Below are 24900 nucleotides of genomic sequence, written 5' to 3'. Positions count from 1 at the left end.
TCTAGTTAGAAACATTTTATTTAAATGTGCCAAATAAAAACCCACATTTTCAGACCATAGGATGTTAATACATTCAACAAAAATTTATATTATCTTACTGCTGTGAAATTTACAGAGTAATAATCCAAATCCATTTTGATTAGATTGTTGAAATACCCTTCCTAGGTTACACTTTTGACACCACAAATCCCTTATAATAATGTAAACAAAATAACTTTTCCCTAAAAGGTGAACTTGAGAACTTCAGTCCACTCTTTCAGGACTTGCACTTCTTCGCGGACTTCCTGATGGGGAACGACTAAAAAGAAAAACATTAAGTTCGGCACTGATTAGTATTTACTGAAATTTACTCTTCTCATGTACATGTTAGGGCAAAACTCAATTTCAATAAACTCAAAGGTGGCCAAGAGCACTATATAGCAGAAAACGAAAAACCAAAATATTTACATACAAATCCTTTGTCCCTGTTTAAGATTAGGCTTAACAGCCTCCTTGCTACTATTGCAATTTGAACTCTGGGAGGTTTTGATCGTTAAGTAGCAACTAATTAGCAAGATAATATTTTAGCTGTAAGATTTCAACATCAACATTTTTCCTTACTGTGGGTTCATATACCTATCATCCCATGAGGAGGAAAAAGCAGGTTTCTTAACATGAAGTTATACAGTTAAAGGGTCACAGCACTAAATATCTTAATAATCATCCTAACATTTCATTACTAAATATCCATCAAAAATACAAGCTAAAGTTGAAGTGGGGAAAGCAATCACCTAAGAAACTTAGTATCTAGTAATATATATAGCACCAATTCTCCAAAGAGCTCAAAGCCTGCAAAAGTAAGCAGTAAGCAAAACAAATTCCACAGAGGCCACACTTGACAGTTAAGATTTGGCAACAAATTATTTAGCTTACCTTCTTTTTGGAGATGGAGATCTGGACTTTGATCGGCTGTCAAAACATGAGAAATGCTATTAAGAAAAAATACTAACCAATCCCTTTCTTATAATCACAGTATCATGAAATGAACCCCCAAGTTGCCCTGAGCTTAAAATTAAAAGATCAGGCTGTATAGTTAAACTGAAAAAGAATCTACCAGTTTTGCAAACAGAAGCCAATCTTGTAATAACTGTTCATAAAATGAGCAAAATGCTTCACTGTATCACAATTAATCTTTACATTCTGCTTTAAGCACAATTATCTCAGAATGCTTCTCCATGTGCCCATCAGTTCTAACAAGGCCTCTTCATGTAATCCCAGAGCCAGAAACTTCTTCACTATAGCTTGACATTTCCTTGTCCAGGAAGTCAGCCACAATAGGCCGTAAGTGCAGTTCTCAAGTTCAGTTTGCTAATAAGGTACTGTGTCCCACCAACACCTAGGCTTAAAGTTAACATCTGAAATTTCAACAAAACACTTTGAACTCTTTGGATATTGGTGCCATATAACTAGAAGAGCATTAATCAGATTTTTACCCTACCTGCTTCTTGGTCGTGAAAGAGACCTGGATCTTGATCTTGACCTCGACCGTGATCTTAATAAAAAAAATAACAAATTATACCCATTAGTTAATAGGAACAATCTTTAAACACTACTGAGCACTTTATGAGGTAAACTAAGAATAGAAAAACTAAAATTAAGACACAATGGGTTGGGTATGCGACTCAATCTCAGGGGTTGGGAGTCAGAGCCCAAGCTGGGTGTAAAGGTTACCTTATGTGTTTTTTTTAACAAGGTATTAAAAAAAATAAAACCAAGCAAGACACAACTCTTTCCTTCTATCATCCTAAGACTAAACAAGTAACACTTTCAATAAGCTCTGATGTCAAAATAAAGAACCACCACTTCAAATATTTGGTTCTACCATACTCAGTGAGCTGGGCTGATTATCACAGTTCCTGTACAAAGGTACATTTCTTACAGAGTATAGAGTATCAAAGAGAAATTAAAAATGGGTTTTCATTTAAGAGTTTGGTTTAATTCTATCTCGAAAGAATCAAACCAACATCAAATAGACCCCTAAACAGAGACTTCAATTCTTCTGACGATAAGCTCAGTATAAAGTCATAACTGGTTCTTAAGACTTTATCCTTATATCATCAAGCTTTCATGGCTCAGGACCGACAATTTGTCAAACAAACTAAATCTGGCTCTAAAATACACACACTGGGGTCCTGCAGTCAAATTAAGCACATTTATGAGTCCAGTTTTCTCAAGTGAACTAAAAGTTTCTAACACCTACATTTAAAGATTTTGTGCTATTATTTAACAGTTTACTCCCAGTGGCATTCCCTACTAGTGACTCAACTGTAGTACGGTCCACTTCTCATTTTCTAGAATCTTACCCACTTCTATCACCTTAAAAGGTCTTCCACAAATGGAATAAAAACAAAACTAAACTAACGTTCTTAGTTTGCTTTTTAACTTCTTACATTTCAGTCTAAGTCTCTGGTTAAAAACAGGACACATCTGCTCACATGTGTACTACTAAACAACTTCCCATGGTCTCAAATTCACCCCCCATCACTCCAAAAAGAAAATTTATGTTTCAACTGCTTCTAAGTCTCCTTAGAGACTTCTAAGTCTCCTTTATTGGGCCTCCTTATCAGAGATCAAGCAACTATCACCTTTGAGAGGTAGCATCATTTACCTAGACAGACATAATCTGACTCTAAAGTTCAGCAACGTATCTATCCAGAGTGCTCACTGAAGGACTTGAGGATTTGTGCTCTGGACCATCCTCTACCATGACCTCTCCAACAACCCTTTAAAAATCTGACTGGGCTTTTATCTGTACAATTACGGTAACATCCATTTACAGGTCATGTAGAAATCCAACTTTTAGGTCTCAAGATATCTTCTGAAGCAATCCATTTCATTAGGTCTTTAAGACACTCATTGTCTTAAAGTTCAGTCATTAAGACGTGACAATCTGAATACAAATAAGGGAAAAAAAATGTTACATACTGGAAATACCTCGATCCTTTTATAGAACCAGACCTAGATCGTCTGAGTGAAGCTGATCTTGATCTACGAAGAGACACAGATCTTGATCGTCGTGGAGATGCTGATCTTGACCTAAAAAATAAATCAAAGTTTATTAAGTCTTATGTCCAATTAAAATTTCTTCATCTGGTAAAACTTAAGTTATTTTTCCTCACCTCCTTCCCCTGCTCCTGCTTCGCGAGCGAGAGTATCGCCTACCTCTGGATCTCGAATGTGATCTAGACCGTGACCTAATTTTTAAGTTAGAAAATAACAAAATGTTAGATGGTAACTCGTTTTTAGAGTTTGTGTGCCTCTGCTGAAATCAAATCTCAAAACTATTTAAATTTAGGTCTCATTTGGAAATAAACTCTGGGCCTATTATTATTATTATTTTTTTTTTACTACCTAAAAAAAGATTTGTTAAAAGCTGAATTACATTTTAGAATTACATAATATAAAACACTGTAATTTGTATTTAAAATAAACCTTGCAAGTTTGCAGGTCGACCCTCTTTGGCCCATGGTCTAGTAGATCTAGACGATCTAGAAGTATCTATAGCCGATCGCTGCATCTAGATGTTTTCTTCAATCTAACGACGATCAAACTGACAGCCAAATGAGCCAGGTGAGGCTTGATTGACGCAAGAAGATTTTTCTAGTTGGGAATGTGGTCAATCTGGTGTTCCTCTTTCTAAACCGGAGGGGGCCCCAATGTAAGCCAAATTTACTGTTACGGCGATCACCGTCTCAAATTTTCTGCCCTTTAAAGAATAAGGTGAAGCTAGGTGTAGATGACTCGAGGGGATCTGGCCTCTTATGCTGATCACCTCAAGGTCTAGGAGGATCTTAATTGTCGGATTTGCAAGGCGCCTCAGCATGATATCATAAGGCTCGTGACATTCTGAATCAAGGCGACTGACTCAAACGAAGAAACCTGAAAGGTTTTGACCAGGTTGATTATTAATATAGTAACATTTGTTTAATTAAACAAAAACTGTAAAATACACCTGTACAATTAACATTCAAGTTTATAGAAAAATACTAGTTTGTGCCTTGCTAATAAAAAAATTACTTGATTAACTAATATACCAACCATTCCTCTATTAAAATAAATACCTGCTTCGCCGCCGGCGGCTATAACGATGACAATCATAAGCATAATGTCCCTTTTCGCCACACTCATAGCATCTATCATTGGGATCAAAGGGACGTCGGGCGGGTGGTCTATCAAAACGAGATCTCCGAGGCATGCCTGTTGATAATTCAACTCTCACTCGGGAACCACAAATCACCCTATAAAAAAAATCAACAAAATTCTAATGCAAAAGAATACACATCACTTCTAGATTTAGAACTTTCCAACCACTCTTATCCTTCACAGACTTCAGCTATCTTTATAAACCCGTCCAACTCCACCTCTGTGCCCCCTTCATATATCTTAAAAACATACAGAATCATGATTAGCTACTGAGTCTCCTCCAGACTACAGAATCCAAGCTTATCACTTAGCTCAATACCCAGACCAGAGGAATATTCTAATAAACATCAATTTCATAACCATCTTACTTACTTGCCATCCAGGCCTCGCACTGCATCTTCTGCATCTCTAGGATCTTCAAATTCCACAAAGGCAAATCCTGGAGGATTTCTTGCAATCCACACAGTTCTTAAGGGACCATAATAACTGAAAGCCCTTTCTAACTCTCCTTTGCCGGCACCGGTTCCCAGATTACCAACATACACCTTGGTTTCTGTTTAAAAACGCAAATAGAACAATGCATGTTATGCAAAATTTTGTCTAAGCTTGAGTGAATCCAGAGCCCCAAATAGGCCAGCCTTAAGACTGTGCATAGCTCGTTTAACGCTTTATCAAAGATTTAATTTAGCCTTAAAACCAGCAAAACCCACTATATTTTGAAAAGCTAGGCGTATGACAAAGATCTTTACATTCTAATAGGGAAATAACCTCCAAAACAGAAGCACAGACACGTGGTAGGATATTCCGAGGCGTGGGGCGGGCTCCGCCCCGGCCCCGCCCCCGAGTCCCGGCAGCCCCGGGCGCGCGGGGAGCGCGCGGGCCGGCAGCGTCGGCAGCGGGCGGGCCCCGGCAGGGGCCGGACCGGGAGAGCGGGGCTGCGCCGGCTCTCGTCCTCCGCGGCAACCGCCCCAGGCGCAGGCTCGCCCAGACTCCAGCTCCCCGCCCCAGGGCCATAAACCGCGCTCGAAAAAGCTAAAAGAGAAAAGAAACCAGCCGCCAGACGAAAAGATTAGGTCTCCCTTCCCACTCCTCAATTCGACCGATTGTCTGACGAGATAACGCAGCTCGAAGCTGCCACACTTTTTGTTCAGTCTCAAATTCACCCGATTTTACGGCTGCGACCAGATCTGTCTGCTAAAGTGGCGGGAAAGCACCAAGGAAATGCGCCACCACGGTCGTCAATGTGCGCAAAATGGCAGCCGAGAGCGGGGGGGTGGGGGGGCAGGCGGGCGGCTCGAAGAAGGGCAACCGGGAAACGGGATCGTCGGCCTGCCTCGAGCTGTGGTGGGAGATGAAATCGCCCAAGAATTAATACGGAACGCACCACAGACCTGCACCCGCCATCCCCCGGCTGACTTCCATACCCCGCCCCCGCGGCCTCCGGCTTCGTATGGTGTGCGCCGAAGCCGCCATTACGCACGCGGAATAACCGTCTCCCAACCGCCGCGCCAACCCCACGGCCTCGCAATACTCACTACGTCCACAGCAACGTCCCTTACCGGGCCCTGGCCTCTTACCTCCTCCATACCGTCCGTAACGCGACATGATAACGGGCCCGCGAGCTCGGCTCTTTCAGCTCGCAGTGCCCAGGGAGCAAGGAATACAAAAGCAGCGAAACCCCGTCAGTGGCCAACGGTCCCGGCGGCACTACGAGGAAGAGTCTGGGTTCGCGTTTATATATGCGGCGGCTGCGTCTCTCTGCGCATGCGTCATTTCGACGTTCTGCGCGGCACAAAGGAGCTGGGCGGAAACAGTGGAGAAGCGGCGCGGAGGGAACTAAGGAGGCTAAGACGCTGGGAACGGGCGGAGGGATACGTTTCCATGGGAACGTCAGACCGCGCCTGTAAACCTGTGGACATCACCGCGGCGTCCCGCCCCTTCCCCTCCCCTTTTTCCTTACCTTCCCCATTTTCCTTCCCTTTTCCCTCCCTCCCTCTCATTCCCCCCAGTCTAGGGACCCTCCGCTCTAGTAATCTTACTACAGGTACTTAGACTGGCCTTATGAAAGGCTGTAAAATTTAACCGCTGATGTTGCAGCTACCGCCGCCTTTCTGCTGGGGAACCTGGCCTGGACGGCTACCCAGTCATCTTTGGGGCTCATCGGAGGTAATCGGGAGTTTGGCCAGAGTGAGAACTCCATGAACCCCGCCATTCTGACTAATGGTCACTGCACCCTGGGCCTCAAAAGGAGTGACCCCCTCTCCCCGCCCCAGACACTGCACCGACCCTCCAGCTCCTTCAGAACCAATTTTCACCAACACTATATGAATTCTTAGGAGTCTGGGGGAAAAGAAATAGAATTTTTTCGTTTGCCGGTTATAATGTAACTGTGCAAAAACCCTAAATCCTTAAAGCATTCTAGCTAGTGGCAATTACGAAATTATTTGCATTTGAAGCACAGAGTTAAACTTGTGCTTCCTTTCTAGTGCTTTCTGCTTTGTTCTGTGGTAACACATCTCATCCAGTAATACTGATATCCTGAGGAGTGGGACTTGAAGCTGTCTTTGAGTAACAGCCTTGCTGCTCAGCCACTCTCTCTATAAAATAAATGTAAACTTTAGATATCTTTAGATAAATCTTCGGATAAAATCAATTAAAATTCAGTTTTGATTTTTTTAATTTTTATTAAGCTTAGTTGACAATGTTAGATTAGTTTCACTAGTACAGCGTAGTGTTTCAATAATTCTTTACTTGATGTTTGCGGTAAGTGTAGTCACCATCTGTCACCCATGCAACATTACTGCAATATTATTGACTGTATTTCCTATGCTATACTTTTCAGTTTTGATTTTACAATGTATTTGCCAAATACCAAGTCTACAAATACAGATTTAACTTCTTTTTCACCAGTCACACACAAAAAAGACATTACACCATAAATACTTGGAATATATGAGCTGGAATTGCTGCACATGAAAGATGAAATCCTTAGATATTTGTATATCTATGTTTCTCATCTGTAACTTCACATGATGTATATACATATATGATACAGAGTACAAGAGAAAGGAAATTTAGTAGTTGAATGAAGTATGGATCCTCTCTTGACCATTCTACAAATTCATACACTTTTTTTCAGATTTATCAAATTATGGAAAGAATATATACATTGCAAAAAAATTTCTGTCAGAAAATTGAAGTTATATAGAATATGTTACATTCTCATTTTTTCTTTTTTTTAAAGATTTTATTTATATATTTGTCAGCACAAGCAGGGGGAGCCACAGGCAGAGGGAGAGCTGAGCCAGATGCGGGACTTGATCCCAGGACTCTAGGATCATGGCTGGAGCTGAATACAGACACTTAACTGGCTGAGCCACCCAGGCACCCCAGTTCTCCTTTAGTTTTATTGATTTTTGTTTACCACTTAACTGGGTTCTTCTCAAAGGATTAAATGATAAAGATCTTTTTATATACTTCCTGGAAGATAGAGTATCAATTCTGTAAAGGCTCACTAATTTGACTTTCTTCTATTAAGAAATTATGGAGACGCCTGGGTGGCTCAGTCTGTTAAGCAACTAACTCTTGATTTCACCTCAGGTCATGATCTCAAGAGTTGTGAGATCAACCCCACCTCAGGCTCCACGCTGGGTGAGAAGCCTGCTTAAGATTCTCTCTCTCCCTCTATCCCTCCCACCTCCCTCTCAAAGGAAAAAAAAAAAAAAAGGAACTTATGAAAAGTGCTGTTGCACAAAGAAAGCATAGGTAACTTATTCAAAGATAGTACTTAGGCTACAATATGAATGAAAGATAGTACTATTAGGCTACAATAAATGTTTTTAGTTTCTGAATACAAAGTCTATTGTACTAAAGAGAACTTTTTTCCTAAGATTTTATTTATGTATTTATTTGACAGAGATCACAAGTAGGCAGGGAGGGGGGAGCAGGTTCCCTGCTGAGCAGAGAGCCCAATGCGGGGCTCCATACCAGGACCCTGAGATCATGACCTGAGCTGAAGGCAGAGGCTTAACCCTCAGAGCCACCCAGGTGCCCCACTAAAGAGAATTTTGAAGATGTAATACTGTAAAAAATATGAAAAGAAGCAGTTTTCCAACTTGTAACAAACTGCTTTCAAGCACATTAAAAGAAAACGGGTAAACCTTGACAGGCTTGCCTTTCTCTCTAGAAACAGGTGCTTTGGTAGCTCTAATTATAGGTTATTTATCTCTATTAGAAGAGGACTGATTCTAGGTAGGGATTTGCTATTCTACGTACCTTGAAAAAACAGTAGTTCTGCATAGTATTTTCATACACTATTCTACTGAGCACTCTTTCTCTAAGAAAACATAACCAGTTCTTTCACTAAATGTGAATCCAAATCAGGAAGATATTATTGTAGAGAGTACTTTAATTCCCACTGATTCTTTTGAAATCAGTTTCAGCCACATAAACTTCTACCCATAGCATTGTGAGTTAAATTAAGATCATGTTCCCAGATTCAAATAGAATATAAATGCTGTTTAATTCAACAAATATTCTAAGATTTTTCTAATATGAAATACTAAGTAATTCTTACTGTTGTTAAATATTTATTATATTATTAGTTTAGGAGAGGGTGAGTTAATTCTTAATCCTTTTACAGCAGCTTTCAAAATTTATCTGCATTTCCTAGATTTAGTTTTTCTAGAGAAGCATTAAAGAAAAAGTTCACTCTTATTTTCTTCTCCATTTTAGTTTCACTTTTTAAATCACTGTCACTATTTTAAGCTTGTATGTGAATACCTTAAAACAAAAAAATTTAGAACCTTTTGCACATGTATCTATTTTTAATGTAAAGAAATAGTCTGTACATCTAAACACTAGTCTTTTAATAGGTACTTATTATGTGCTGTATATATATATATGTCTTATCGGTCAGTCCCAACAGCTATATTCAACTACAATTTTCTTTTTTCAACCTTTCATAATCTTCAATTCCCTCTACAATGCTCTTACAATTCTGAGAATCATGTTTATAATTCTTTCTTACTGTATAAAGAAATTAACTTTTCGTTAGCCAAGTACTGGACTGTGATCAGTACTGAAGTATGGAGATGGGGGTGGGGGAGCAACAGTTAAGAATGCCAGTGCCTTAACCAACCTCAAAGAGTGAAACCAGGAAAAACGAAAATGTGAAGCAAGAGTGATCCACTGATACCAATATTTCCTAAATAGGTGGCTGAAGTGTATAAAACAGTCTAGGCAGAATGAGGCTTTCTGGAGAATGCCTGATTGTATTAAAAATTATGAAACTGTAGAACCATCAAACCCTGTTCAATTATGTTGTTCCTTATCTAAAGAAAGAGTATTAAGGAAAGGGACTTAGTCAGCTTGTTGTTGTCTTAACTAGAGAGAGCTAGACTGGCTTGGATGGAGTTTAGCTGTTCCTTCAGCACTATCTGAAGAGAGAACCTATGTTATTAGCTATCCCTCAGCTATACTTAAATATTACTGCTCAAGACCATTGACTTCTCTTATTTGATGTTTTGATGCTGATCTTTTAATCCCTGGAAATGAATATCATGTACTGTAAGTTAATAAGAATGATTTTTGCTCATGAATTCTTTCCTTAAAACAGGTGTAATAGGGGTGCCTGGGTGGCTCAGTGGGTTAAAGCCTCTGCTTTTGGCTCAGGTCATGATCCCAGAGTTCTGGGATCGAGCCCCGCATCAGGCTCCCTGGGAGCCTGCTTCCTTCTCTCCCTCTCTCTGCCTCTCTGCCTACTTATGTGTCTGTCAAATAAATAAATAAAATCTTTATAGAAAAAAAAACCCAGGGGTAATAAACTTTTAGGTAGGTATAATATAGTATAGTATAACATAGTATAGTATAATGATTAAGGTAGATGGGTGTAGTGTAATGATTAAGAGCATAAGCTCATGGAGTGTGGCATTTGGGTTTGAAGCTTGGCTCCACGATTTAATAGCTGCCTACCCTTGACCAAGTTGTTAATCTCCTGGTACTGCAGTTTCCTCATCTGCAAAATGGAATTGTTGTTAGGATTAGGTGAGGTAAATCAAGCAATTAAAATTGCCCAGTGTCTAGCACATTCTGAGTACTCAATAAATGTTAGCTGTTAGGAGAATGAAGAGGAGCAGGAGTAGGCGTGGTTTGACTAACCTTTATCAGTTGCTAAAAATTTGACATGACCTGGGTGCATTGACAAAAATGAAGTTTTGTTTCTGCAAAGCTGGGGTCTAGACCCTGAAACACAGTGACCAGCCTTAAATGGCCACTCCTCAGACATCTTTGTCTCTTCCCTCATTGACTTCAAAGTGAAATTGTCACTCTTCTTCTTTGACCCTATCCACACAGACAAAAACAATCTGATACTTATAAAAAGCAACAAGGCAGAAAAAGTTTTCTTTAGGAAAAGTAAATCTACAGGAATCCTAAAATCAAATCCTAAAAGTTCTATACAAAGGCATTTGTCTATGGAACGTAGAGACACATGTTCACGAACAATGGGGAAGTTGTTGCTTTTTATTAGAAAGTCTTTGAAGCTATTTTTTTTTTTTTTTGAGAGAGAAAGAGGGAGAGAGGGACAGAAGGTGAGGGAGAGAATCTTAAGCAGGCTCCGTGTCCAACTTGGAGCCCAACTCAGGGCTCAATCACATGACCCTGAGATCATGACCTGACTGGAAACTGGGTCAGACACCTAACCAACTGAGCCATCCAGGTACCCCCTTGAAGCTAATTTCTATAAGAGTAAGCATACTTTTTTTTTTTTCATTTATTTACTTGACAGACAGAGATCACAAGTAGGCAGATAGGCAGCAGGGGCAGCCGGGGGGAGGGGGATTCAGGCTCCCTGCTGAGCAGAGAGCCCGATGTGGGGCTGGATCCCAGGGCCCCGGAACCATGACCTGAGCTGAAGGGAGAGGCCTTAACCCCCGAGCCACCCAGGCTCCCCTACCTTTTTTTTTTTTTTTTTTTGTTTTTAAAGAAAATAGAAAAGTTATTCCCAAGTCAATGACAAATGGATACATACACCATGACCCAAAGAGATAACTAAGAACCAGTTTGAGGGGTACCTACACGGCACAGTCAGTTGAGCATCTGCCTTTGGGTGGGGCCCTGATCTCAGGGTCCTGGGATCAAGCCCCAGGTCAGGCTCCCTGCTCAATGGGGAGTCTGCTTCTCCCTCTCCCCCCTGCCCAGCTCGTATTCTCTCTCTCACACACAAAATCTTTTTTTAAAAAGAGGAGTGGTTTGAAACACATAGGGAAACGAGGAATTTTTTTTTTTTAAGATTTTATTTATTTGACAGACAGAGATCACAAGTAGACAGGCAGGCAGAGAGAGAGGGGAGGAAGCAGGCTCCCCACTGAGCAGAGAGCCCAATGGGGGGCTCGACCACAGGACCTTGGGATCATGACCTGAGCCGAAGGTAGAGGCTTAACCCACTGAGCCACCCAGGTGCCCCGGGAAACGAAGAATTTTATTGAATCATTAGTCTAACCACCTCGTTTTTCAAATGAGACTAAGACCTAGAATTATAACACAGTGAGTACAGTGGTTCTCAAATCTTGCCATGAGGACTATCAGAACTTTGATAAAAATATCTCCAATTTCAGAAAACTAGGAATGATTGCCAATCACTCTTGGGAAGAACCATCTTTTATTCTGTGAATATGTCTTGTTTTTTTAAGTGTTCTTCTTCCCCTTTTAAAATTTATTTATTCATTTGAGAGAGAGAGAGAGTGACAGAGGGCACAAGCAGGGGGAAAGGTGGAGAGACAGGAAGAAGCAGACTCTGCCCAGCTGGGAGCCCAGTATGGGGCTCAATCCTAGGACCTGGAGATCATGACCTGAGCCACAGACAGAGGCTTAACCATATAAGATACCCAGGCGCCCCCCCCCCTTTTTAATGAAAGGATGCTAAGAGGTTGTTGTTTTTTTTTTTTTAATCTTATGTTTCTTTTTCTTCCTTTAAGTTTGTTTATTTTTAGTAATCTCTACAGCCAACTTGGGGCTCAAGCTCACAACCCTGAGATCAAAAGTCAGCATGCTCCTCTGACTGAGCCAGCCTGGCACTCCTCTTCATGGTTTCTTGGTGGAGAAAAGTTTGTGGGGGCGCCTGGGTGGCTCAGTTGGTTCGTTGTCTGCCTTTGACTCAGGTCGTGATCCCAGGACCCTGAGATAGAGCCCCACGTCTGGCTCCCGGCTCAGCAGGAAGCCTGCTTCTCTTTCTCTGCCTGCTCATGCTTTCTGTCAAATGAATAAATGAAATCTTCAGAGGAAGAAAGAAAGAAAAAAAGGAAGGAAGGAAGGCAGTAAGGAAAGAAGGAAAGAAGAAAGAGAAAGAAAGAAAGAAAAAAGTTTTTCAGATCTACCTTAGTTGCCAAAATCCAAGTCTGGAATCTCTAGTTAAGAACAAAATATGACAGGGTTCCGGGCTGGCTCAGTCGGTAGAGGATGTAACTCTTGATCTCAGGGTCTTGACTTCAAGCCCCACCGTGGGCACAGAGCTTGCTTTTAAAAAAAAGAAGAATGACTCCACCCAGTAAAAAAATAGAAACCCCCCCCCACAGAAACAGACAAGAAGAACCACAAAGAAAAAAATGTCTGTCCTTACAAAAAATGCAAATTAAGACAACATGCTATTTTTTTCAGGAGTACAGTAAAATTGGCACTTATACACAGTAATGGGAATGTGAAATAATACCATATATTTGAGGGTCAACTTTGCACTATGTTGTTTCCTTCTTTTACAAAGCACTTTTATAGCCTATATACCCCCCCACGCACACTTTAGAATATATAAAATTTAATTCTTCCAAAATATCCTTTAACTTTTTACTAATTCAGATAGAACATTTATAATTAGCATAAAATTTAAAAAATTTTTTTTATTTCAACAAGGCTCCATGCCCAGCATGAAACTTGAACTCAATGACCCTGAGATTAAGAATCACATGCTCTACCAAAGGGCCAGTCAGGCATCCCAATTACTATATAATTTTGATATAGTACGTGACTGATCTTTCTTTGGCAAAACGGTCCCCAGCAATTTGCACCTCATTGGTGTGGAGTATGATTCCCCACAGTCCATGATCACTGTCTCAGCCTGTGTTTATAGCTATATTCCAGCATGAATATGAATTGGAAAAAGTATTGAGTTGGGAAGACAGGCAACATATGTTCTCATCTTTTTTGTTGTTCTTATTCTCATCTTTATTATCAACTAATCATATTATCTTAGATGTGTTACAAACTTTCTGGGCCTCATTTTTCTCTCATATCAAAAGAGGGCTCTAGCTCCCAATGATCTTACTAAATGTTGGTATTCACTGAGTATTTACTATGTGCCAGATATTATACTTTGTGTTTTACATATGTTAACTCTTTTTTTTTCACTTTGTAAATAAAAGCAAACTGCTCACTTCTGAACAAACCTCTGCCCCTTCCCTTACGCCATTATCCTTATAATATTAATATTCCTTCATTGTTTCTGTGGCCAGTCTAGTTCTACCTATGATAGTCCTACTCATACTTAAAAACTTAGCTTAACTGTATTACTTCCTAGAATCATAGAAATTAAATTATTTGCCCAAGGCCATCCAGCTACCTCTTTGATGAATATAGTCTGAGTTAATGAAAAGAGCAATGACCTGGGACTTAGAAGACTTGAAATTGAATCCAGTCTCTGCAATTTACTACTTGGTTTTAGAAAAATCACTTAAGTGTTTTAGACATTTGCTGCCTCATTTGTATTCATTGATGTAATATATGTTCAAGCATACTTTGAAAAATGATTCAAAGCTAATAATCATAATCCAATTCAAAATTTTGAGTTATTTTGGATAGCAGTGTTTTATGCTCTTCTGTACTTAGCTCAATTATTCCATTGGGTTATATGGATAAGATTATTCATTACCCAGGGGTGCCTGGTTGGCTTAGACAGTTAAGCATCTGCCTTCATTTGGCTCAGGTCATGATCTCGGGGTCCTGGGATTGGGCCTTGTCTTGGCCTCTCTGCTCAGTGGGGAGTCTCCTCCCTTTCCCTCTGTGTGCTCTCTCTCTCAAATAAATAAAATCCTTTAAAAAAGATTATTGATTATCCATGTAATATTAAATTGAGAATGTAAAAACTTTCTTAAATTATAAAAAATAATTTACTTTTGCTACAGAAAATGGAAAATATAGAAAAGCAAAATGAAAAAAAAAAAAAATAAGCCTACATGGTTTAACTTTCCCAGTAAAATATGTCTTGTTCACTGCTGTAGGCCAAGCATCTTAGAACAGTGCCAGGTACAAAGTAGATGTTCAAGACATAATTGCCAAGTGACTTATTTATTTTTTAAGATTTTATTTACGGGACGCCTGGGTGGCTCAGTTGGTTAAGCAGCTGCCTTCGGCTCAGGTCATGATCCCAGCGTCCTGGGATGGAGTCCCACATCGGGTTCCTTGCTCCACAGGGAGCCTGCCTCTCCCTCTAACTCTGCCTGCCACTCTGCCTGTGCTCGCTCTCTCTCTCTCTCTCTGACAAATAAATAAATAAAATATTTTTTAAAAATCTATAAAAAAAAAAAGATTTTATTTACTAATTTGACAGATAGAGAGAGAACATAAGCAGGGGGAGAGGCAGAGCAAGAAGCAGGCTTCTCACTGAACAGGGAGCCCTACGAGAGCCAAAGGCAGATGCTTAACTTTTGGGGGGCAGCCCGGGTGGCTCAGTCAGATAAGCATTTGCCTTTGGTTCAGGTCATGATGCCAAGGTCCTGGGATTGAGTCCTGCACAGGGCTCCTTGTTCAGCAGAGAGTCTGCTTCTCCCTCTACCCTTCCCCACTGCTCATGATCTCTCTTTCTCAAATAAATAAAATCTTAAAAAGAAGAAGTTTGGGGTGCTTGACTGGTTCAGTCAGAAAAGTATGTGACTCCTCATCTTTGGGTTGTGAGTTCAAGCCCCACATGGGGTGCAGAGATTAAATAATTTTTTAAAAAATTAAATAAAATTAAACAAGTTAGCTCATGCTGTACTGTTGACTAGGACTGTGAGTTCTGCAGTCCAACCACCTGGGTTTGAATCCTATTCTCTCTACACACACCAACTATAATTTTGGGCAAGTCACTTAACTTCACTGGGATTCAGTTTTCCCCTGTGTAAGAGAAATGACAATAATACCCACTTCATCCAGTTGTGAGAAGTATATGATATAAGCCTGAAAAATTATAGGCTTTTTTTCATGATTACAAGTATCAGGTTGATTTTGGAAATTATATAATAGCACAAATACCAGGCTGTGAATTTTGTGAGGGCAGGGTCCAAATCCATCTCATTAACTATGGTATACCTAGTTCCTAGCATAGTTGGTATCATACAGTAGGTGCTTAATAGCTACTGAATGTTGTTAAATAAATATATAAATGTTATTCTTAATCCCACCACTCAGATATAACCATTATTGATGATCTGAAATGTATAGTTCTAATTTTTATCTATGCATATATCACTTTGGAAAAAATTGTATCACATAGTTTCATAAAAATCTTCTGTTTTTTACTTAGTATATGTGATGGTTAATTTTATGACTCAACATGATTGCTCCACAGGACCAGACATTTGGCCAAATATTATTCTGGGTGTGTCTGCAAGGGTGTTTGGATGAGATTAGCATTTGAATCAGTAGGCTGAGTAAAGCAGATTGCCTCCCCTGTTATGGGTGGGCCACGTCCAATCAATTGAAGACCTGAATAGAACAGAACAAAAGGCTGAGCCAGAGTCAATTCCTCCTCTGTGACTGCTTAAGCCTGGACATCAGTCGCTTCCTGCCTTAGGGCTATAACTGAAATATTGGCTCTGCAAGTTTTGAGCCTGTTGCCTTTCAGACAGAATCTATACCATTGGCTCTTGGGTCTTTCAACTAGTCAATTACAGATCTGGAGACTTCTCAGCCTCCAGAATTACATGAGCCGATTCCTTATTTTATATATTATTTTGTATGTATCTGGCATTGGTTATGATTCTCTGGAGAACATGGACTAAAACAGTGTATTACACCGAAAACAATTTCCCAAGTCCTTAAATATTCTACAACATTATAATGTTTGCAATAGTATTCTGTTTCATTAGTATCCACTACTGTAAGAAATTTACATGTTTTTCATTTTTTGTATTATAATGCTGAAGTGTATATACATTCTATAGATATTTATGTATATCCCTGATTGTGTCCTTAGACTAATTCCATAAGTGCAATTACTGGGTCAAAGAGTGTAAAAAAAAAATGTCGAAGCTCAGGTACCAAGGTGGCTCAGTCAGTTAAGCGACTGATTCTTGATTTCAGAGTTGTGGGACCAAGCCCCATGACAAGCCCCATGGGCAAGCCCCTGTAAGACTTTATGCTCAGTGGGGAGTCAGCTTTGGGATTCTCACCCTCTCCTTCTGCCCTTCCCCCCTGACCCTCCTAAAATAAATAAATATTTTTTTTTAAATGTAAAAGCTGGGGCACCTGGGTGGCTCAGTGGATTAAGCCTCTGCCTTAGGCTCAGGTCATGATCTCGGGGTCCTGAGATCGAGCCCTGCATTGGGCTCTCTGCTCAGTAGGGAGCCTGCTTCCTTCTCTCCCTCTGCCTGCCTCTCTGCCTACTTGTGATCTCTCTCTGTCAAATAAAGAAAATCTTTAATAAATAAATAATTAAAAATATAAAAACTTTTAAAACTTGTTGCCAAATAGCTCTCCAAAATGGTTGCAGCCACTTATATACCCATCAACCAGTCCACAAAGGTACTTGGTTTTCTGCACCTTCGTTAACACTGGATCAATTTTTTTTAATCTGCAAATTTCACTTTTAAGATGGGTATGTTATTTTTTTTAATTTGCATTTTTTAATTTACAGTGAGATTCAACATTGTGCTTACTGGCAGTTTGTCTATGTCCTTTGTTGATTTTTCTGTTGGGGTGTTTTTTCTAGCTTAGCGATTTTTAGGATATCTTACTATATTAAGGACATCAACTCTTTGTAGTATTCACTGGTACATTTTTCTGAATCTCATAGTTTTAACAGTCAAATGATTACTTCATCTTGAATTTATCTTAGTATATATAAATTGGAAACTGTTATTAGTCATTCAATAAATGGTAATTTAATGACTAAGTGTCAGTCATTGTACTTGGTGATGAAGATAGCTATAAAAGATGCTGAAAAAAGATATTTTATATATATATATATATATATATATATATATGTGGCAAGTGCTGGGATAGAGGTAAGTACAAGGCATCATGGGAACACACAGATGTTCGCCTATCTTAGACTGAAAGAAGAGATCAAGAGATTCTCACATCTTCTACATCTCTGCTCAAATGTCACCTTCCTGGGGAGGCTTGCCCTGACTACCCTACATAAAATACCAAGTACCACACACCCCATCACTCTTAAAATTCCCAACTCTGTCTTAAGCTGTCTTCTCCTCTTCATAGTGATATATCAACTGCTGACATGTTATTCATTTATTTATTGTCTTCCTCCCCATCAAAGCATCCCTCTCCCTGCCAGAATGCCCTTCGCCTAAGAAAATCAGTTCCATGGGATTCAGGTCTTTGTTTTGTTCACTGCTATATCCCCAGCACCGAGAACAGTGCTCAGTATCTTGAAGGAGCTCAATTCAATTTGTAGTAAATGAAGGACAGAAAAGGAGGCTCTTCTCTGTCAGTGCAAGAGACTTTTCTTCTTATCCAAGGATTTTCCTCCCTGCCTCTGTGCTTCTCTCTCTGCCTCTTCTTCATTGAATATTCCTTTGTGAACCTTCAACTCTCCCTCTCTCTTTTACTCCCCTGCTTGACTGATCTTCCCAGCTCAATATTAGTGTTCCCTAATCCCTTCTCACTAGACTGATCCTTTTTTTTTTTTTAAGATTATATTTTTAAGTAACCTCTACACCCAACGTGGGGCTTGAACTTACAACTCTGAGATCAAGAGTGGCATGCCTTATCAATGGAACCAGCCAGGCACCTTGTTAGATTGAACTTTTTAAAAGTAGATAAGCAGAGAGAGGTAAAGAAGACATTTTATACAGAACATTTTAAGCAAGAGAATGATAGAATGACTCCACTGCCATCACCAAAAGCTGTGAGACTCCTGCACACAGCAGCCTGCATCCCAAACCTATTTTAAAACAATTCAGTGTGCACCTGCTCTATGTCAGGCTATGGGGGATGTGTATAGAATAATGTATTGAGTATTTACTATGGATGCCAGGTACTATCCTGACCGCTTTACATATATTAATTTACCTAATTCTCCCAACCACTCTTCGGTAGAAGTACTATTAGTCCCTATTTGCAGTTGAGAAACAGAGACACAGTAAAATCAAGCAAGTGGAGAATCAGGTTCAAACCTAGGCAGTCTAACTTCACAGTCTGTGCATTTTATCATATTATACCATTTTACCATATTATAACCTTGTTAAGAATATCCAGGGTGATTTGGAGGACAACAGAGAGGTACTGCCTTCAGCAAAGTAGATCTGACAGGGTTTGGTTACTGATGGATATGGGAGGAGGGAAAAAAAAGAGAGATCTAGTGTGGATGATGGTACCAATCATCTAAAGAGGGAATAAAGAGTTGGAAGAGAAGGAGATGGCCTTAGGGGTCAATAAATAACATGTCTTTTCCTGCCCGAGTTCAGAACCCACAGGCTATAGATGCAAGAGGCAGAAGGCACCAAAACATGACCTTTTTATTAAGTTGATAGTTACTGTGATTTTACGTGTGATGTGCTGCCAAGGGGGCTCACTGATGCTTTATCCCCTAATTAAACATTTACCCACCTGGTCCCAGGCACAGGTAGAGAGTAGAAAACTCGACCTGGTATTTGGTTTCAAACTTTGAACAGCCAACTCCAAAAGGAGGAATTCAGAAGGCACAGAGCAACATTATTCCAGGTTCTTTTATCAACTCTCAGCAGAAAAGTCCCCTTATGGGAACATTAAGAACAAGGACACTTGTCAGGGAGGGGGTTGGGAGAGGTTGGTAAAAGAATATACATTTTCAGTTATAAGATGAATAAGGTCTGAGGATCTACTATATAACATGACTATAGTTGATTATACCATATTATATAACTCAAATCTGCTGAGAGTAGAAAAATGTTCTCATCCCCCCCAAACCATCATTATAGATTTTAAATATCTTATAATTTGTCAATTTTATCTCAATAAAACTTTTAAAACAGAATAAGCCTTCCCCATCAACATTTCTTTTTTTTTTAAAAGATTTTATTTATTTATCTGACAGATCATAAGTAGACAGAGAGTCAGACAGGGAGAGAGGGGGAAGCAGGCTCCCCTTGAGCAGAGAGACCGATGTGGGACTCAATCCGGGGCTCGATCCCAGGACGCTGGGATCATGACCTGAGCTGAAGGCAGAGGCTTAACCCACTGAGCTACCCAGGCGCCCTCCCCCCATCAACATTTCTGAAAACATATATGATCGACACAAGACTTTTTTGTTTATAAAGGACTTACTTCACATGTTTCCTATGTATTACAGATGATTTGAACTTCTCAGAAATACCTCTTAGGTAAATAAAATGATCTTTCTCGCCCTCCCCCTTTGTCTGGTATAGATGAAGATATCGTAATGCTGCACCCACACTGTTAGTCTGTCTGCCTCCATTGTTACAGCGACGCCTCAAGCTGTAGAAGGGAACCCCGTCCGGAGAGCAGGAGTGACCCTCACTGTGGCTGCATCACTCCCCTTCAGATACTGCTCATCTCTAAAGCAGGGAAGCAAATATGTCATTTACTCTCAGTAAAAGAGAAAATGATAAGGGGAGTAACTTTACATCATTCACTCTAAGTAAGGCAGAAAGTGAGGAGGACAAGTTTGAAGACGCCTATGAAGTTATCCCGGTGGCAACAACAATGACTCTAACCTCTTCCCTGGAAGAATGCACAACTGGATTGTATTTATTTCTGAATAACAGATTCTCAGAGGCCATAGATCTCATTCATCCGTGGTCGAAAAACAGCATCTACCATGCCCTGATTTATAACATCCTTATGGTTGTCAAGGCCATCTTGACTGTTGATCCCCTGGATCTACAGACTGGAATGACTGCCACAAAGGAGGCTTTGAAAACCTGTAACAGTTTCCGAAGAAAATCTAGGATGACAAGTTTTTCTCATCTCGTGAGTAAACAGGGAATAAAGGCTATCAAAGAGGAGGAATTGCATGCGGAAGTCTGCTATGCTGAGTGTTTGATTCTGAGAGCCACCATCACGTTTATACAGGATGACAGTATGTTTGGTCTTCTTAAAAGTGCAATCAACATTGGGTTAAGTTATCAAATATACAAAGACTGTCAACAAGTATTAACACAGATACCTTACAACCACAGCAAAACCTACCAACACCTGGTTGGAGGAGTAAAATTCGGATTTGGAGCATTCAACCTGATCTTATCGCTTGTGCCACCAAAGACCCTTAAACTGCTCAATATTGCTGGATATTCTGGTGATAAGGAGATAGGCCTGACTTTGCTTCATGAGAGTGCATCCGGATCCCATATCAATAATATCTTAAGTGTTTTGACTCTCCTCTTTTACTACAGTTATATCTATACAGCTGTTGGTGTTGAAAAGGGTCAGAATTCTGCTGTGGAGGACCTCTTCCTAATCTACCTCCAGAAATTTCCAAACTGTGTCATACTTAAATTTTTTCATGCGCGTTTTAGTATGCTGAAAGGAAACTTTGGAAACGCACAGTTAGTATTAGAGGAGTGCATTTTGATTCAAAACGAATGGAAGCAGGTTCATCACCTGTGTTACTGGGAACTCATGTGGTGCCACATTTTTCTGCGGAATTGGAAGCAGGCTTACCGCTATGCTGATCTACTGTATCATAACAGCAAGTGGTCCAAGGCAATATACATGTACAGTAAAGCTATGCTACATGCTCTGCTTCCTTCGGAGTCTGTCAGATCAGGAAGTGAGGACGTAAACTCTCTCTTCTTAAAAGTGGATAGCCTGAGAATCAAAATCTTGGGAACTTCTGTGCCAATAGAAAAGTTTGCTTCTGACAAGGGTCAGCGCTACGGCACTACCACGGGCTGGTTCACAGTCCAGCCCATCCTGGAATTCATTTACATCTGGAGTGGTTTCCATGTCATGAGCAAAAAATTAGACCTTATATCAAGCTGGCTCTCGATAATTAATAGAGGACAAGACCTTCTACGAGAAAATCCAAATAAAGAGTATGGCACAGATGACATCAGTTTGTTAAATTTACTGAAAGGTCTATGCCTGAAACACTTAGGCAGATATTCGACAGCTGAACAGTACTTTAATCGTGTCATTCAGAAGGAGAAATTGTTAAAATATGACCACTACTTAGTGCCGTATGCTTATTATGAACTAGGGATTCTTCACTATCTAAAAGGAGATTATGACAGTGCAACAAAAAACCTAGACAACATAAAAAACTACAAAGACTATTCCATGGAAGCCCGATTACAGTTCAGGGCTCACATAGCTCTTGAACAAATAGCCAAAGAAAAGTGACGGTTTTGACACAAAGTGTGGTTTTGTTTATTATAAGTGAAGTATCTGCAATCGGCAAGGTAATTAACAGAAAAATCATCTCTTTGTGGAAGAAATCCAAGAAGAGGCAGCTGCTAAGTATCTGATCAGTAACAACTAAGAAAGGAATTGGCCATTACTTTTCACTCTTTCCTTCTCCTTACCTATAAAATGGAATGTCTTAGACTGGCAATTGGAGTCATGCACATTCTTGAAAAAGAAAAGGCAAATGATGTACAGTTGACCCTTGAACAACACGGAGATTATGGGTACTGACCTCCACGCAGTCAAAAATCTGCATATAACTTCTTACTCCCTCAAAACTTAACCACTAATAGTCTACTCTTGACCAGAAGCCTTATCAATAACAGTTGATTGACATATTTTTGTATGTTGCATGTATTACATACTTATGTTCTTATAATAAAGGAAGCTAGAGAAAAAAGGTCAAGAAAATCACAAGAGAAAATATGTTTATAGTATTGTACCATAGCAAAACAAAAATCCATGTATAAGTTAATCCTCTCAGTTCAAACCCATGTTGTTCAAGGGTCAACTGTATATTATGAAATATACTCTCTCTTATACGTTATGGATTTTTCAATTATGTTAGATAACATTTTCAAAAACAAAAAATATGTTTTAACATCTCACTTGATAATGTATACGACTTGCAAATAAAATAGGAAAAGTAGCTACACCAGGAATCTCAATGCCCTATAAATGTTTTCACTGTTAAAAGAAAGAAAATATTTAAGGTCTTACTGACATTTCAGAACAATGGTGCCCCGAACAGCAGTCTATGAATGTTTTTCCCTCTTCATAGCAATTTTTAAAAAATAGTTTGCATTTTAAAGATTTTATTTATTTATTTGACAGAGAGAAATCACAAGTAGATGGAGAGGCAGGCAGAGAGAGAGAGAGAGAGGGAAGCAGGCTCCCTGCTGAGCAGAGAGCCTGAAGCGGGACTCGATCCCAGGACCCTGAGATCATGACCTGAGCCGAAGGCAGCGGCTTAACCCACTGAGCCACCCAGGCGCCCCCTTCATAGCAATTTTTATTGGCTTTTTATAACAGAGAAGATATTTCCCCCCATGTCTATTTTGCCTTTTACCTGTTGTAGTTTATTTTACCTTTTTTACTAGGAAGCTCAACTATGGATATATAGTTTGCCACAGGGTAGAGAAGAACAAGCCTCACCCCCTTCACACACACACACACACACACACAGGCAAACCGTTTGAAGACAATCGGAGGAAGCAGGGAGGATAGATTCACTGGGTGGAAAAAAACAGGTTAGGCCGATGGAGGGAGACTTGAGTTACTTACTGGGCCCACCCTTAGTTACCCTCCCAAAGGGTAGGGTACAACATAATTAAACGCTGAGGGTCTATCCAGTTGCCATTGTCAGTGGGCTAATCTAAGAGTAAACAGCAGCTGGAGGCATGGGGTATTGCTTTACCTGCCTTGGGGGGGGTAAAATCCGTACCTAGACCATTTAATTTCCGGGCCATTAAATCTGGCTTGAAGGCATCCTCCCTTGGGAAGTCACCCTCAGAAACAGACCTTGCTGGGGAAGTCTGGTTTGCTAAAATGAGTGAAACATTATTTTCAAAGCTTTGGGTGTCCAAGCGATCAAAACTGGAGCACAATGAGGAGCTAGTATTTCAGATTTAAAAATGCTCGCTTGGAAAAGCACGGTCCTCATTAACTAAAAATAGACTTTCAGGTGAACAACTGTGCTTAAGGTTTCCTCCACATTATTTAATTAGTACGATGGTGAAGAGGGCTCTGGTCTGGTTGCCTGGATGAGTATCCTTGCTTGGGTACTAGCTCGTCACGTGCTCCTGGGCCTCTGGGCCTCAGTGTCCCTGGCTGTAAAGCAGGGTTAATAGTTCCTCTTCCATGTTTTTTTGTGTTACTTAATATTTGAGTTAATACACATGTGCTGTTCCTACTACTACTATTACTAGTAGTAATAATAAGAATACATTGTTACTCAGTGCAGAGGACTTAAATCACTTTCTTAGAAAAAGCAAAGATGCCTTCCTCATACTGCTTTGCCAATCTGAAATTTGACCTGTTTAATTTGCTTTTTCTGTTCTTTGTTGATCTTGGTCACTTATGAGAGAAGTAACTCCTGGCTAAATTAGTTTTGTGCTTTGTCCCAGCTTCTTCCAATGAAGAGCAATTTTATTACCTGGTTAAGTAAATGTATGTGGAATGCCTACTATCTGGAGCTTAAAACAGATACTATCTGGAGTTTAAGCTTAAAACAGTTGCTTAAATAGGTAGGAGTCTGTCTCAAACACAAGAAATCTGAAGGCAGGTAGCCCAGGTCTGGTATGGCTCTTTTATTTTTCTGCATGCCATGCTGGCCTTCTTGTGCAGGTCTCCTTACTCAGTGCAAAGAGACTACCTCATCTCCAGGCCTTATGTCCTAGCTGGGCAGGCTGGAGGAGGAATGGTTAAGGAAGAAAAAAGGCTTTCTCTTTCTTAGGACCCTTTGTCTTTTTGTTTCGGAAGAGACAGCCTTCCCAGGAATTTCCTCGTAGATCTTACTGGCCAGGAATATTCATGGGGCCACTTCTACTTGTAAGGGAGGGTGAAGATTGAGTGGTAGCTTTCCAGCCTCATTAGGAGGTTGTGGGAAAGGACTGTTAAATGACTCACCCTACAGGTAACTGCCTCAATACATACGTAAATAATAAGATGCTACAAAACGGTGTAGGAAGGGCACTGTGGAAAAAGCAGCAAGGTGACAATGAGACCAAGGAATTGTCTGCAGAAGACTATGGGGATCCAGGAGGAAATCTTGCAACTGGCATTTCCTTGGTGAAGTTGCTACCCAAAGCCGAACTTTCCGACCCTTCACTGGCCCAAGGGTTGACTAGACGCATCGGGGCTGATTCTTACCAGGCAAACTCACAAGAGATTAAGGTACGCTTTACCCTGCTAATTGTTTATTTATAGTAGGGTCCATTTCAGAGTTGCAAACTCAATTTCCTGTGGGATCAGGCAACTGATGTAAACAATATAAAGCAGCCAAACATAAAATAATAAAAGTGGTTGAAACTAGTTGTGAAGAAGAGAGAGGAAACCTAAAAGCTTTCAAATTAAAAAATATATATATTAAAAACAATTTAAACT

The 24900-nt window shown here is 40.1% G+C and overlaps 2 protein-coding genes across 6 annotated transcripts; one reads left to right on the top strand and one right to left on the bottom strand.

Annotated features, from left to right (window-relative positions):
* Positions 1-5897, bottom strand: SRSF7 (serine and arginine rich splicing factor 7). Of its 4 annotated transcripts, none has more exons than XM_004765511.3 (8): positions 5760-5897; positions 4555-4735; positions 4101-4277; positions 3159-3233; positions 2965-3075; positions 1478-1531; positions 913-948; positions 1-298 (listed from the first exon to the last, which is right to left on the bottom strand). In XM_004765511.3, exons 1-8 carry the CDS (start codon positions 5785-5787, stop codon positions 244-246), a joined length of 717 nt encoding a protein of 238 aa, XP_004765568.1. In that variant the 5' UTR covers positions 5788-5897; the 3' UTR covers positions 1-243. The 4 variants fall into 4 exon arrangements, with proteins under 4 accessions (XP_004765568.1, XP_004765569.1, XP_004765570.1 ...); XM_004765512.3 differs by having other exon boundaries at positions 2974-3075; XM_004765513.3 differs by lacking the exon at positions 913-948.
* LOC101678914 (tetratricopeptide repeat protein 39B-like) lies at positions 5079-22342 on the top strand. 2 transcript variants are annotated; one of them, XM_004765510.3, is made up of 2 exons: positions 5079-6226; positions 19797-19955. In XM_004765510.3, exons 1-2 carry the CDS (start codon positions 5404-5406, stop codon positions 19829-19831), a joined length of 858 nt encoding a protein of 285 aa, XP_004765567.2. In that variant the 5' UTR covers positions 5079-5403; the 3' UTR covers positions 19832-19955. The 2 variants fall into 2 exon arrangements, with proteins under 2 accessions (XP_004765567.2, XP_012918437.1); XM_013062983.2 differs by having other exon boundaries at positions 6002-6348; positions 19797-22342.
* The last annotated feature ends 2558 nt before the right edge of the window (positions 22343-24900 follow it).

Source organism: Mustela putorius, unplaced genomic scaffold, assembly GCF_011764305.1.
Source record: "Mustela putorius furo isolate JIRA1106 unplaced genomic scaffold, ASM1176430v1.1 tig00000281_pilon_pilon_pilon, whole genome shotgun sequence".
NCBI classification, from domain to species: Eukaryota; Metazoa; Chordata; class Mammalia; order Carnivora; family Mustelidae; genus Mustela; species Mustela putorius.
The sequence above is the reverse complement of the archived record's forward strand: the minus strand, read 5'-3'. Positions and strand labels throughout refer to the sequence as shown.

Coding starts and splice junctions, on each gene's coding strand:
- SRSF7 (XM_004765511.3), bottom strand. CDS start 5,787: ATGTCGCGTTACGGACGGTATGGAGGAG. Junction 4,278..4,554: donor GTGCGAGGCCTGGATGGCAA/GTAAGTAAGATG, acceptor TTTTTTTTATAG/GGTGATTTGTGGTTCCCGAG. Junction 299..912: donor TCTCCATCTCCAAAAAGAAG/GTAAGCTAAATA, acceptor TTTTCTTTTTAG/TCGTTCCCCATCAGGAAGTC.
- LOC101678914 (XM_013062983.2), top strand. CDS start 19,966: ATGTCATTTACTCTCAGTAAAAGAGAAAATGATAAGGGGAGTAACTTT.